This window comes from Balaenoptera acutorostrata, chromosome 18, assembly GCF_949987535.1.
Source record: "Balaenoptera acutorostrata chromosome 18, mBalAcu1.1, whole genome shotgun sequence".
NCBI lineage: Eukaryota > Metazoa > Chordata > Mammalia > Artiodactyla > Balaenopteridae > Balaenoptera > Balaenoptera acutorostrata.
Window position 1 is genome coordinate 29,500,083 of NC_080081.1, and position 14,053 is coordinate 29,514,135.

Genomic DNA, 14,053 nt, shown 5'->3' on the forward strand with positions numbered 1-14,053 from the left:
CTGAGTTCCCAGTACACTGGGAGTGAGCCTTATAGCTTCTAGGAAAAAGACTGGCAGATGCTTCTTTGGAGAAAAAGTGAGAAAAGACGTATAGATGCAGACATTTGGCAGGGGCGGGGGTGGGGGGTGTATGGGAGATCCTACAATGAAACTGCTAAACTTAGTGTGATCATTTTGAGGTGAGCTCACTATCTTTCAGACCCTATACATTCACAGCAGCTTCCTATCAGTTGTTTAGTCGTTTACTCTTTAAAAATAAATGTACAGCCAAGTATCACTAGACTAACCTGAAAGACAGAATCCCCCAAATCAGTAAAAATAGTAATAATAATAATAATAATAATAATAAAAGAAACTTTGATGAAAAGAGTATAGGGAGCAGAAAAGCTCTAAGAAAACTAATTAGTATTTTGAAGAGGGATGAGAAAATTGTTTACATTAAACAGCAGTATTTTTTAAAAAACTCAGAACAAAGAGTTTTTACAAGTTAAAAAAATAAGGTAGCAGCAGTAAAATCAGTAGAAGGGTTAGAAGTTCAGATTAAAGAGGTCCCCAGACAATAGAAAAAAGAAAGAGAAAGAAAGAAAGAAAGAAAATAGGTGATATGAAGTAAAATTAGAGCATCCTTCCAGAAAATCCAGTATCTAATAGGTATTCAAGCAGAGAGGAGGAAGTTACCTAAGCTTTGTAAGGAAAATTCCCATCTGCCAAAGATACACATTTTCAGATTGACAGAACACACCCTCAGTGCCCAACACAATGAATGTCAAAAGACTCGCACCAGGTATAACTTTGCAAAATCATAACACACAACAAAGAGACAATAAATGTTCCAGAATGCAAGGACAGGTTATGTACCAAAGATTAGGCAGAATGCCATTGGACTGCTCAAAAGCAACATTGGCATAGAAAATAACAAACAGTGCCTTCAAAGTTCTGAGGGAAAATGATGTCACTATATCTAGCTCAACTGCCAGTCATATTTGAGGGAAGATAAAGATGCTTTTGAACACGCAAGGCATGGAATATTTTTAACCTCTGTGTCTGCCCTTGTCCTTAGTCTAGACTGGAGCAGGGCCTCTTGAGGGATGTTGCCAAGGGGAAAAAGTAGAAATGATGTGTTTGATTCTGTTGAGAGGAGTATGAGGAACACGTAGGGGTAGGTATAGAAAAAACTTAGCAAATGCAAAAATAGGGCAATTGTTGACTCGATGAAGAAAAAGAAAAATTATATAAGGGAAATGTAGTATGTAATACAGTTGGCTCAGTTCTGAACCATGATCACACAGACATAGTGAAATGACCTCTGACTACTGGTTTAACCAGAAATTATTGTACAGCTCAATTCTGAGGATTTGGGAAGAGGGGAGCAGCAGCATCTTTCATAACAGACCCAACAGAAAGTATCTGAAACAAAAACCAAAAAATTGAAAGTGAAGCTTTGACATATTCTATAAGGATATCGATTCTAGACAAAACAGTTTTAAGTTTAACGTAGTTGCTTCTAGGGAGAGAATTTGTAGTATTCAACCATATACATAAATAAAAGTTTTATAAAAGTAAGAGTTCCATATTTTGATTGGGTCAGAGGCCTTAGAACTCGAAGGGGAAGAGAATATATCTGTGGACAGTGGGTTAGTTATCCCTCTGAAATCTCTACCCTCTAGAACAGTACTGTCCAATAGTAATATAATGTAACCCACATATGTAATTTAAATGTTTCTATTAGCCACATTCAAAAGATAGAAACAGATGAAGTTAATTTTAATAATGGATTTTTCTCAATATATCCAGAAAATAATTTCAACATGTAATCAATATAAAATTATTAAGAAAATTTATACTCTTGTTTTTAATACTAAGTTTTCAAAATGCAGTGTGTATTTTATATTTCAAGCACATCTCAAGTCACACTAACCCCATTTCAGGAGCTCAGTAGTCACATGTGGCTAGTGGCTGCCGTATTGGACAGTGCAGCCGGAGAACTGGGGCTGGTACAGTGCCCTAGGGTCTTGCCCTGCAGTCAGATGTGTGGCAGCCATCCTTGGGCAGTGAAAGAGAGGCAAAAAATGAGGAGCAGGGAGTTTTCTCTGGTGGCCGAGTGTTGGTCCCATGCTGGTAGCTTTTGAGGACTCATTTACAACAAACAATAGATATTTGATAAATATTAGTTAAATGAATGCTGAATGAATACACAATTCATACAATTAAGTTTTTGTATCATGGGAAGTTGTGTTAATGGGTATTAGGCGTAATAAAGAAGCAAAGTGGAAGAGAAATACTGGAAATTTTGTTTCATCTGTAGAAGCAGCCGTATTTCTCTTACGCTTAATTTTGCACTTCATTATCATGAAGTATATTAATGGATATACATATCATACCAAAGATATCATTTTGGCTTGAGTGCACTCTAATACAAAAAATATATGTCAGTATTTATACTTTTTACTAATCTAGTATGTTTTATTTTATGAAACTTAAAATCACAGGTAGTACTGGTTGCCTGGTGTTTTGGAGAAAGATGCATATTTCAGTGTTTTTGGTCACAAATACAAATTAATATTCTTTGGATTTACATTTTTATTTTGTCCTGCTTGAGAATTGTTTCTTACAGATTTTCTAGTTGGTACTTTTTGCTGACAAGCTAAACATGATCATTCTGAATAATTTTTTTCTTATAAATGATGATATATTAATAAAGTATCTTTATCTTGTCTGTTTTGTGTTTGAGACATTTAAAAATGTCTTTTTGTGTTTTTCTTCTCTTGAATAGGTGCCAATGATACTAAATTCACTACAGAGAAGTGTACAGGCAGTGTTGGTGGGAAAAATTCAAATTCAAGACTGGTTTAGCAATGGCATTAAGAAAGCAGCTTTAATGCACAAGTGGCCATTAAAAGAAATATCTGTTGATGAAGATGATCAATGTCTACTTCAGAATGATGGATTTTTTCTTTATCTGTTATGCAAAGACGGATTATACAAAATAGGCTCTGGATACAGTGGAACAGTTAGGGTAGGTGATTCCTTACAGCTCTTAATCATAGTGGAAGTTATGTCTAATACTGAATTGCGTTCTATTTGCTTCTTGCTTTATTTTTAGAGTACCATTTAATTTTTTTTTTTTTTTTAATTTTATTTATTTATTTATTTTTGCTGTGTTGGGTCTTCGTTTCTGTGCGAGGGCTTTCTCTAGTTGTGGCAAGCGGGGGCCTCTCTTCATCGCGGTGCGCGGGCCTCTCACTGTCGCGGCCTCTCTTGTTGCGGAGCACAGGCTCCATACGCGCAGGCTCAGTAGTTGTGGCTCACGGGCCCAGTTGCTCCGTGGCATGTGGGATCTTCCCAGACCAGGGCTCGAACCCGTGTCCCCTGCATTGGCAGGCAGATTCTCAACCGCTGCGCCACCAGGGAAGCCCCTAATTTTGATGTAATATTATTTCTTTGAAAATCAAAATGGAACATACATATTAAATGTCATTCATCCATTTATGTTATTTTTCACTGATTATTAATTATGAAATTGTTGATAGAACTAACTTTTGTTGTTTCACAGGGCCATATATATAATTCTACATCTCGCATCAGAAACAGAAAAGAAAAAAAGTCTTGGTTAGGGTATGCTCAGGTAGGAGAATATCCACAATAAACCAAACTTTTCTTTCTTATCTTTTAAAATATGTGGTCCATATTTGTTTAATCAATAAATAATATCACTTCTATTTAAACAGATAGAGCATATTTTTTTAATAATATGACTATAACAATGGTATGGTGTAGTATAAAGAACATTGACTTAGAATTCATGAGAGATTTACTTCTAGGTCTGGCCCTGCTTCTTACTAGCTGTGTGTCTGTGGACAACTCAGCTAACTTATTTGATCCTGTGTGATTTAGCTGTAAAATGGGAATAAGTATGTCTTCTGTTGGAGTTCTTGTTTAAGAGAGCCTCTAGTTAAGAAGCAAAGACCACCTTTATCATTTGCAAACCTGAATTAGGAATGTAACTGTGACCCAAAGCCAAATTAGAGCTTTTTACCACAAATTCCTTCGTTCTAAGTCTAGATCAGTACGCTCCAGGGAACAGTGTGTGGCCTGCCCAGTGGATAGCTGCCTGCATGGAGGATCATGCAGAGTATCCCCAGTGAGAGAAAAGAGCTAGGCCCATATTGCTCTCTTAATGCTGTGATCTCATCACCTGACTGATACGGCCAAATGGGTGTCAGCAGTTGGATGCATGAAGCAAACGAATGATGAAGCAAATGAATGATGGTCAGAGGGCCAGAAGTGTTTATTTCTATACTATCCTTTCCTGAGAAGTGAAGCCCAAGTTTCCTTGTGGAAGAATATAGAATAAAGATGTCCCTGCACTCCTGTCTTGCCTAGCTCAGCATCAGATGAAAAAAGATATTTGAAAGCATTCTGAAAATTAAAAAAAATTATTGTTGCATGAAAAATAATCTTACTCAACTTTTGGGGAGATTTTGAAATTAAATTCTAAATATCGAATTAATTACTTAGTAATTGTCTGTTAAAACATAACCTGGTTTAAAGTATCAAATTTTTATTTGCCACTACTGTATTTTATCTAAGAAATAATAACATGGGAAATACATTTACAGAAATATGTTCAATGACATATCATTCTATGTAAAACCACTACTGATTTTTAAATATTAACCTAAATATTTGTAAAGGAAACAGCAGTCATTTCTATTATTTACTTGGCAAGTGATATGATAATTTTGACCAAAATAACCAAAATGTTTTTACTGTCTTGTGTGGTGTATCTAATATGTGTATCTGAGAATTAATAGGTTAAATTGATACTCAGTGGTGTATAATACCTCCTCTTTTTAAAGTATCAGTATACTCAGGTTCTTCTATTTTAAATCTTTAGTGTATTTTAGACATCAATATTGTTGTATTATTGTACCTCAAAAAAATGTAATACAGACCTCTATGGCTACTTTTTCTACTAAGTGGTTAATGAAAAAATATTTTAACATATAACATAGCAAAATTTTTTGTTGTTATCAGGGTTATTTATTGTATAGAGATATGAATAACCACAGCATGACAGCCATAAGAATAAGCCCTGAAACACTGGAACAGGATGGTACTGTAATGTTACCAGGTATGTTACTCAACTAGTCATCTGTTTTCTTCACAGGTGATTTTAAGAGATGTGCATGTTAGGCCACTGAGACATATAAAGAATGGTTAGCAAGGAATAGTGCTTGCTTACAAATGGGTTAAAGAAATCTTGACATGCAAAACATTTTATAGTCTGTATAAAATTAATGCATCTGAGAAAAACAGATACCATAAATATAGTATGAAGTGTTTTAATACTTGTTTTCAAATTCTTGCCCAGATTCTGTAGCCTGACCCCCCACCCTTACCCCACCATGACTGTTTCAAATCCTCAGTTAGTGGGGAGATGTTGCTTTGTTGCTCTTAATAAATCCACGACTCTGGCTCTCAAATAACCTTGATGTAAAGAACCTTCTGTTTATTTTGACTTTACCAACAGTGTACTTTGGGTTTTCCTCTTTATTTTAAAGGGTTTTCAGAGACAGATTTTAGGGTGGGTCAGGAATTTTAAAAATTCTATCATTTATACTTTTTAATAATACTCTGATAAGCCACTTTGGACAGAATTCATCTTGCTTTAATTTTGAGGTTGTACGTATGTATTTATCCTTCAGATCACTCACTGTGCTGTCTAAGTTCTTAGGCAGTGAATCTTAAATTTTATGGAACACCGGGCAAATGCATAGTATATTCTCCATTGTAAGGTATTTGAATTTGCTTATATCTTTAATACATTCTAAAGGAGCTTGTTTATACTAAAATCTTGAATGTTTAATGTGTCTACCAACAATTTCATGGTAAACAGCAATATTACTTCAAGGCACGTGGCCATCTGAAAATGACTGAGAACTTCTGAAGAACACATTGAAAAGGATAATTGTTCCCTGGCTGCTTGTTAATTTTTAAGATATTTTTATAACTTCATCAAACATTTATTTGAATATTACTATGTCTACATATATCCAAATTAGTGTACCTGACACCACGTTAAGGTAAATGTCACATTTCATGTGTGTTTCATAAATAAAGCTACTTTGGAAAACAGATAACTTATTGAAGCCATTTTGTAAATAACTGTCTGTTTTCAGATATGTCTACAGGGTTTTATTTGTTTGTTTGTTTATTTGTTTGTTTTTTAATTGTCACAAGTCCCAGGCCATGTCTCTGGTCCTAATGATGATGCTGATGATTATGATAATAACAATAATAATAATAAAAATATTTTGGAATAATAACATGTACCCCCATATATATACATATATTAAAAGTAATCATATTTATTGTACAAGTATTGTATAAGCAAAGCAAAATAAAAATTAATTGTAACCCCACTTCCCATCTATAAACACTACCAACATACCAGTGAATATCCTTCCTGTCTTTTTCCTGTGTATATTATGCACATACTTGTACAAAAGTGATTGTATGCTACATACTGCTTTTTTAACCTACCCCTTTCACTTAATATTCTGAATATATTTCCAGGCCATTAACTAGTCTTCTGTAACATCATTTTAATGTTATAAAATATATTCCATTGATTAATATTTGAAATGGAGATGCCATCTAATTTTTTGCGATGTATAATAAATTTCACTGCAATGAGCATCCCTGTCGCTCTGTCTTTGTGCAAGTCATTTTAGGATGTCTTGGAAGAAAAAATTGTTAATTCCCCCATGACCCCCTGCCCAACAGATGAATACTAATATAAAGGGTTTACTTCTGAAAAGCCCTGATCATTCAACAGAGATTGTGACTGAGAAAGACCATTTGAAAATGGTCTACTTACAGCCCTTTTATTTATTCCATCATGGTAAGAAATGACTTGTTAATGTTTCAGTTTAAATCCATCTACTTCATTTAACATATGAAATGCACCTTTTAACAATACACGTGTGGCTTTCTGTGTTTCACAAATATGTACCATATTCATGGTGAAGAAGGAACCAAACTGGGGGAGGATAGTCCCATGTCGTGTATCTTGATATTTTCCCGAAGATGCTGTCTTATAACGTTACATGAAGGATACAGAAAGGATAAAGAGAAAAATCTTTTTGAAGTCATGCAGCAGGAAGACTTGCCTTCAAGCCTGAAGAAGCCTGTTGTCATTTTTCCCTTTCTTTGACCTGGGAGGCAGTTTCTTTAATAGTCCTTTTTTCCCTAGCTAGGGGCAACTCTGCTCTGTAGCTTTCCCATCAAGAAGGAGCAGAAGTGAACTGTCAGGTTTATAGATGGTAATGAATACCACGTTTACAATTGACAGAAATCTGGTAATTCCTTGAGCTTCATGTTCCAACTTGTCTTATAGACTAGTTTATAAATAAGTTATTTTCAACCCAGCACTGATGAGCTGAAAACATACTTTTTTCCCCCCTATTGTCATTTAGCCTTGATATGTTGGCATACCTTTTATATTGTATCCCTGTGTCGTTTACTCTTCGTGCCTGGTGACAGGTTGCCTCAGATCATGAGGGTTTTTGCTACTCTTCTTGCGCCGCTTCACTCCTCACCCCTGCGTTTATCTGAAATTATAATGAGTTTTTCTTCTTTGCTTTTTAGTTTAAAATCTTACAGCTTAGAGCTTGAGAAGCATCTTTCTTGCGCCTCTTTGTATTCTGTACAGTGGACTAGGAACTCTTTCTTTCGATTTCTCCTCTCTTTGATTACCAAGTCTCTTGGGCTACCAGTGGGCCTTGTCTCCCAGTTTCTATTTCCAGTTTGTGATCACTGAATTCTCTATTTGGTAAGGGTCTGCCTGTGTTTTGCATATTTATAATACGGAAGTATGCTAGTATGAAGCTCCTGGGCAAAGATATAGAGTAATTCAGCTTATTTGGGTGGGTTCTATTCCTGCATTCCAAAACCAGAATTTTATGTTTTGCTGATTCAGGTGCAAATAGAAATGAAATATTATTTTTTGGTATTGTAATTAATGGAGAGATTCATCCTAGTTCTCTGCAGTTATTTTGGGAAATGTGTGTGCTTTTAGACTTGCTTGCTGAACATTTGTTTTTCCAAAAGGATACAGTTTATACTTATTGAGTTGCTTGTAGTTTCACGTTATTTAGTAGCAATCACTAACACACTTCCCACTGGTCCTTCTGTAATACTGGTATCCCTTGTTGCAGTTGCACTTGTGCATTATTTTGATCAAAGTATATAGTGCACTGTTCCACAGAGATATATACAGTATTGATGAAATACGGCATTTCAGCCAAAATATATGAAAACTTTCAGACAAAAAGAAACACATAACCATAGATTTGTTCTATGAAGGGTGAACATTTAAAAAGTGTATAGCATGCTAAATGCTAAAAATACTGGGAATAAGCATTAAACCTAAGTGGAAACTGTACAGCCAGTTCTATATTATAAAGCAAGGGATATCTGTAGTTGGACACCATAGACCTCAAATGCAGAAGCTTCAGGTCTATCTGTATTTTTCTGTGACACTAATGACTGTGATGTATGTCTGAAGGTAGAGTGTTGCCTACCTCGCATGTGATTGTATTGAATTGATTATAACCACATTATAGTTTGTTCATTGTGGTGCATGTTTATTATCAGACTATATCTAATACTAGTTCATTTTGAAATTAGGTGGGCTCTCAGGTCCTTGATTATGGAAGATTTATAAATGTAAGCACAAAATGTAATGCGTATTATTAGTTGAATTGTTTAGTTTCTGCTAATTTGTAACTCTTTATTAAAAAGCACAGTCTCCCTTTGAGTTTAAATTACCTTTATTGTGTGGAGAACTCTCATTCTGACTTCAACAGAGGAGTAAAGTCATTTTGTGAGGTGTTTATTTATATCGTAATGTAACTGCTGTTTCTTCCTCTTGCACAGATTGCCACACTGAAGGTCAAAATATTTTATTCACTGATGGAGAATATATTAATCAGATAGCTGCTTCCAGAGATGTAAGTATTCTGAGTCATGAGAAGCTGGTATAAATGGAATCTTTTTCTCGTAAATTATTTGATTTTTATTAGTTGGAAAGTAGAGCCTTAGAAGATCAATTCATGTAACAAAAGACTATGGATGTTTTATTTCTTTTAGGATGGCTTTGTTGTCAGAATATTTGCCACAAGCACTGAGCCTGTGCTACAACAAGAATTACAACTAAAGCTGGCCAGAAAATGCTTGCATGCCTGTGGTATCTCACTATTTGATTTGGAAAAGGACTTGCATATTATAAGTAAGATGGTCAAAAAAACCTTTCTCCCACGTTTTAATTTTCAGATTCTTTTTTCTTTAGAAAACTAACATTGTGTTTTCAACATTGTAGCTTATATTAGGTAGCTATTTTGCTGTCTGTTACTATGAAGCACACTTAACGAATTAATATGTACAAATAACTAGGAGTAACTTGAAGCCTTTGATTTTTATTTGAACAGCCTTTCAGGATAGTCATAGAATGGTCCCATAGATTGTGAAAATGGTAATTGACCTAACATTTGATTTAAGAATCTTTCATTTGGATACAGAAATGCAGACGTCCGCAGAATATTTCTTGGACTTAGTATACTTACTCATGCAGTGTCATAGTAGTAGTTAGGATTGCTAGTTTCCATGAGGGTCTCAATATTGGTTTGCCATACTGTTCCTGGTTTAATAATTCCATTTATTAACTTGTGGGATTCCTTGCAAGACCCAACTTTTTTGACTGTTATCTTATTAAATTTATTAAACTTCATTAGTGATTTACTTTGCATTTGTGTAGTATTTTTGTTTTTCCATAGAAAAATATTGTATTAAACTCATAGTTTTTAGATTTCAAAATCCCATAAACTCATTAGTAGTTTGTGTAATTGGACAAACTCATAAAATGTGCTATATAATTATTTACTCGTAGTTTCACAATTTGAAAATGTACATAAGGGTTTTTGTGTATATGTGCACACATATGTATTCAAGTTCATGGAGTAGCTACATGCAATGTTCTTCTATAGAAAAAAACTTGGAACAGGGAATCTGAAATACCTTAATTCAAATATCTGAATGGCGTTGTTCAAGCCCAGACGCTTCATGTCAGGACTTACTTCACCATGCTTTATATATTTGCTCATTTGTAAGCCAAGCAGTATAGTTGTGAGGATCAAATAGGAAAAGGCTCATGCATTCTATAATGCCTGATAGCTAATAGATGCCCAATAAAAATTAGTTCATTCATTCATTCAAGAAATATGGCTGACATTGATTTAAACAATTTTTTAACATTAAAAAAATAATTTGGCACTAATTTGATACAAATTAAGAAGCTTATGGTAACTTTATCTTTCCTTGGAGTAGTGTGGCTACTGTTAATATTTTTTTAAATTGAGGCATATGACATACCCTGTCATCCTTGTTTTTGAGTGATATTAATTGAATTGACTTTTTCGTCACTCAAACTAACACAAGTTGTGCTTGAAATTATTCATATTAAAAATGTAACAGGGCTTCCCTGGTGGCGCAGTGGTTGAGAATCCGCCTGCCAATGCAGGGGACACGGGTTCGAGCCCTGGTCTGGGAAGATCCCACATGCCGCGGAGCGACTGGGCCCATGAGCCACAACTACTGAGCCTGTGCGTCTGGAGCCTGTGCTCCTCAACAAGAGAGGCCATGATAGTGAGAGGCCCGCACACCGCGATGAAGAGTGGCCCCCACTTGCCACAACTAGAGAAAGCCCTCGCACAGAAACGAAGACCCAACACAGCCATAAATAAATAAATTAATTAATTTAAAAAAATGTAACAGTATTTATTAAGTCTTGTTGTATTATCAGGTACTGGATTTGATGAGGAGTCAGCAATTCTTGGTGCAGGACGAGAGTTTGCACTAATGAAAACAGCAAATGGAAAGGTAAATTATTCTTTTAGGATTAAAAATTACATTATCTGCTTTAAGAGATAGTTGGTATAATCAGTTGATTAGCTTACATAGTTCACATGTTTAAACAATCATATTTTAAAGTTTGATTACAATTTTTTTATATAGTAAAATTTCATTCATGTTGAAATAATGTTTCAAAGAAAATTGTAACATTTGAGTATAAAACTTCATAAACTTTATAAAATGTTACCTTTTTACAGATATTTAATTTTGGAGCTCTTTGTGTAATTTTTTGAGCTGGGCTGAATTCACAATTGGGTTTATTTTGAATAGGTTATCCCTTGCCAATTTTTGTAAATGTGCAGACATATATAGACTACAAGCTGGGGAAAGTAGGAGCATGTACAATTAAGTTATAGATTGTAGAGATCTATTTATAGAGATGGAAGATTTTTTTCTTATCTGGTGGGTGCGAGGATAAAGTAAGGTAATTAAAAGAATGCTGAAAATTAAAATTATGAGGCATATACAGTATATTTGTATGTAAGCCTTTTTTCACTGGGAAAAATGAATTGACAGTTTTATGAATTTCCTTCTGTTGTATGTTTAGAGTATATTTATGGCATATATTTATTCATACCTATTCAGGATACTTATGAAAGATGATCAGTATCCTGAGTAGATATGAAAAAACTATTGTGAACTGTATATTTTTGGAAAAATATGCCTATTTCTTTCCTGCTCAGCTCTCAGAAGTTGAATAGTAGTAAAGAAAGAGTTTGAGTTCTTATTATTTTTATTTTCAATAAAGTATGGAGGTTGTTTTTCTCTCATGTGAAACCTGGTGCACTACTTCAAAAGGCACTATAATTCCTTTTTTGTTTTGTTTTTTTTTTAATGTGTTAAGATATATTACACTGGCAAATACCAGAGTCTCGGAATCAAACAAGGGGGTCCTTCAGCAGGAAAATGGGTTGAGCTACCAATTACGAAATCCCCAAAGATTGTGCACTTCTCAGTTGGACATGATGGCTCTCATGCCCTGTTAGTTGCAGAAGATGGAAGCATATTCTTTACAGGATCTGCTAGTAAAGGAGAAGATGGAGAGTCAAGTGAGTTGACTATTCAGTAAAAATACTGTGGAATTTATTAACATAAGATGTATCAATTTCAACAGCACTAACCTTCCCAAGTTAATAGAAGATTTTATACGGAGGAATATTCAGTTAATGGTTGTGGTGTACTGTTCATTAAAGAGCTATGATTGCTGATTTCATACTAGAGTTCATATTCATGAATTTTTATATGCCTTATGCATTGCATGCATGGCTATTTATCTGTTTTGTCAGTTGGTGTTATTTTAAAAAGCTTATTTATTCCAGTATATTATTTTAGAAAGAATATTTTGGAAGTAATATATTGGAAATTTTGGAAAGAGTATATATTTCACAATGAGGTAAACCTTATGTAAATTGTATAATAGTGTCAGTTATGAAACACTGTTCTTGGTGTTATTTCATTGTGATAAAATTCCTAAGCAATGAAAAATTAAACGATTTTTATCGTTTATCTCTTAGCTTTCCTATGCTTCTGTTCAGTCTTCCTCAAAGGATCATTTTTCTGTTTTTGTAACTTCTCTTGTACATTATACATTGTAGTAGTTGGGGTAGCATCTTATGAGGATTAGGTCTGAAGTCAACATCTAATGTAGAAATCATGTGTAAATAAATGTTATCCTGAAAAAAATCCCTTCAAATAGCTATGAAGTGTATTACCATACCTCAGAAACTTCAGCCCAGCCAGTTTTTCCTTCTAGCATTTGGAGGACATCATTCTTCCTTTGCTTAAGCACCAGATAACTTAGTTGTTGTATATAAGTATATAGATCATGTTATAAGAAAAGATATAGTGGTATTTTAATCCCAGAATTGTATCCAACACAGCAATATGTTTTTAATCAGAAAGGCATGCAAAAACTGGGATTGACTAAGGGAACAAAAGATTGGTATTTCCCATCTTTTGCTCAATTCAGGGATTTAGTTTTTGAGAGCAGAGACTGCTTAAATCATCTACGTTTAAATTTGTTTGCTCTCCCTCCATATGCATATTTCCTTTCAATCTCTGACTAGATGTAGCTGCTTAATAAATATGTGTTGAATGAATGAGGAACTGATTTTACTTTCCAGGATCTATTGGAGGAATACATGTGCGATAGAGTTTGAGAGTAAACGGATTAAAAAAAATTATATATATATATATATATAACTTTATATATTTATATTCTATATAAATATAATATATATATTCTATATAAATATAATATATATATATGATAATGGAATGGTATTGATAATATAAGTGCTAATCTAGAGATTGGGCTCCCCAGAAGTTTGGTAGAAAATTGGTGTTTTTCATTGGGAATTTCAGTGTGCTACAAAGAGGAGGATCTGATAGCAATAGCCTAATAAACATTTAACGAGATGAGGCTTTCAGATTGACTCATTTAATTGACATGTTGGGAAGCCCAGGCCTTTGTGAAAATAAATAAATAAAGTGTATGATAAATGCAAATGATATATTTTTCCTTGGGCTTTATATACAAATCATTATTTTTATTTGTACATAGATGCCTTAAATTAAATTTTTTTTGTTTGTTTTAAGCTAAGAGCAGACGGCAATCAAAACCTTATAAACCTAAAAAGATAATTAAGATGGAAGGAAAGATTGTGGTGTATACAGCCTGCAATAATGGAAGTAGCTCTGTTATTTCTAAAGATGGAGAGCTATACATGTTTGGAAAAGATGCCATTTACTCTGATAGTTCAAGTAAGTTAAACTTAAAACACCGTTTCACTTTTATGCACAGAAAGTCCTATACTATATGTATTACAAAGATATATCTAGAAAATTAACATTTGTAGCATGCTTTCTCTACATTTTTCACATTTCTTTCTAAGTACAGTGTTTTGTTCTTCCTTCCTGCCTTATTGCTGGGAACAGTGTCACTAGTTTCCTGCAGAGCTAATCATGGGGCTTGACTAGTGCAGCTCTACCTTAGCTGTTACTTTCTCTGGAAAGCTCTCCCTAGGCTCGGTTAGACGCTCATGTGACATGTTCCTGGTGGTACCCTGGGGACATGATT

The 14,053-nt window shown here is 34.2% G+C and overlaps 1 protein-coding gene across 14 annotated transcripts in view; it reads left to right on the top strand.

Moving 5' to 3' along the window:
- MYCBP2 (MYC binding protein 2) overlaps nt 1-14,053 on the top strand; it is a 272,533-nt gene that overhangs the window by 51,311 nt on the left and 207,169 nt on the right. For 13 of the 14 annotated variants that reach the window (XM_057532563.1, XM_057532564.1, XM_057532570.1 and 10 more), the window contains exons 6-13: nt 2,774-3,016; nt 3,554-3,625; nt 5,038-5,134; nt 8,944-9,017; nt 9,157-9,295; nt 10,865-10,941; nt 11,819-12,023; nt 13,573-13,737. In XM_057532563.1, coding sequence (XP_057388546.1) covers nt 2,774-3,016; nt 3,554-3,625; nt 5,038-5,134; nt 8,944-9,017; nt 9,157-9,295; nt 10,865-10,941; nt 11,819-12,023; nt 13,573-13,737 — 1,072 coding nt within the window. The remainder of the gene's footprint in view (nt 1-2,773; nt 3,017-3,553; nt 3,626-5,037; nt 5,135-8,943; nt 9,018-9,156; nt 9,296-10,864; nt 10,942-11,818; nt 12,024-13,572; nt 13,738-14,053) is intronic. The other variant, XM_057532568.1, reaches the window with a different exon arrangement.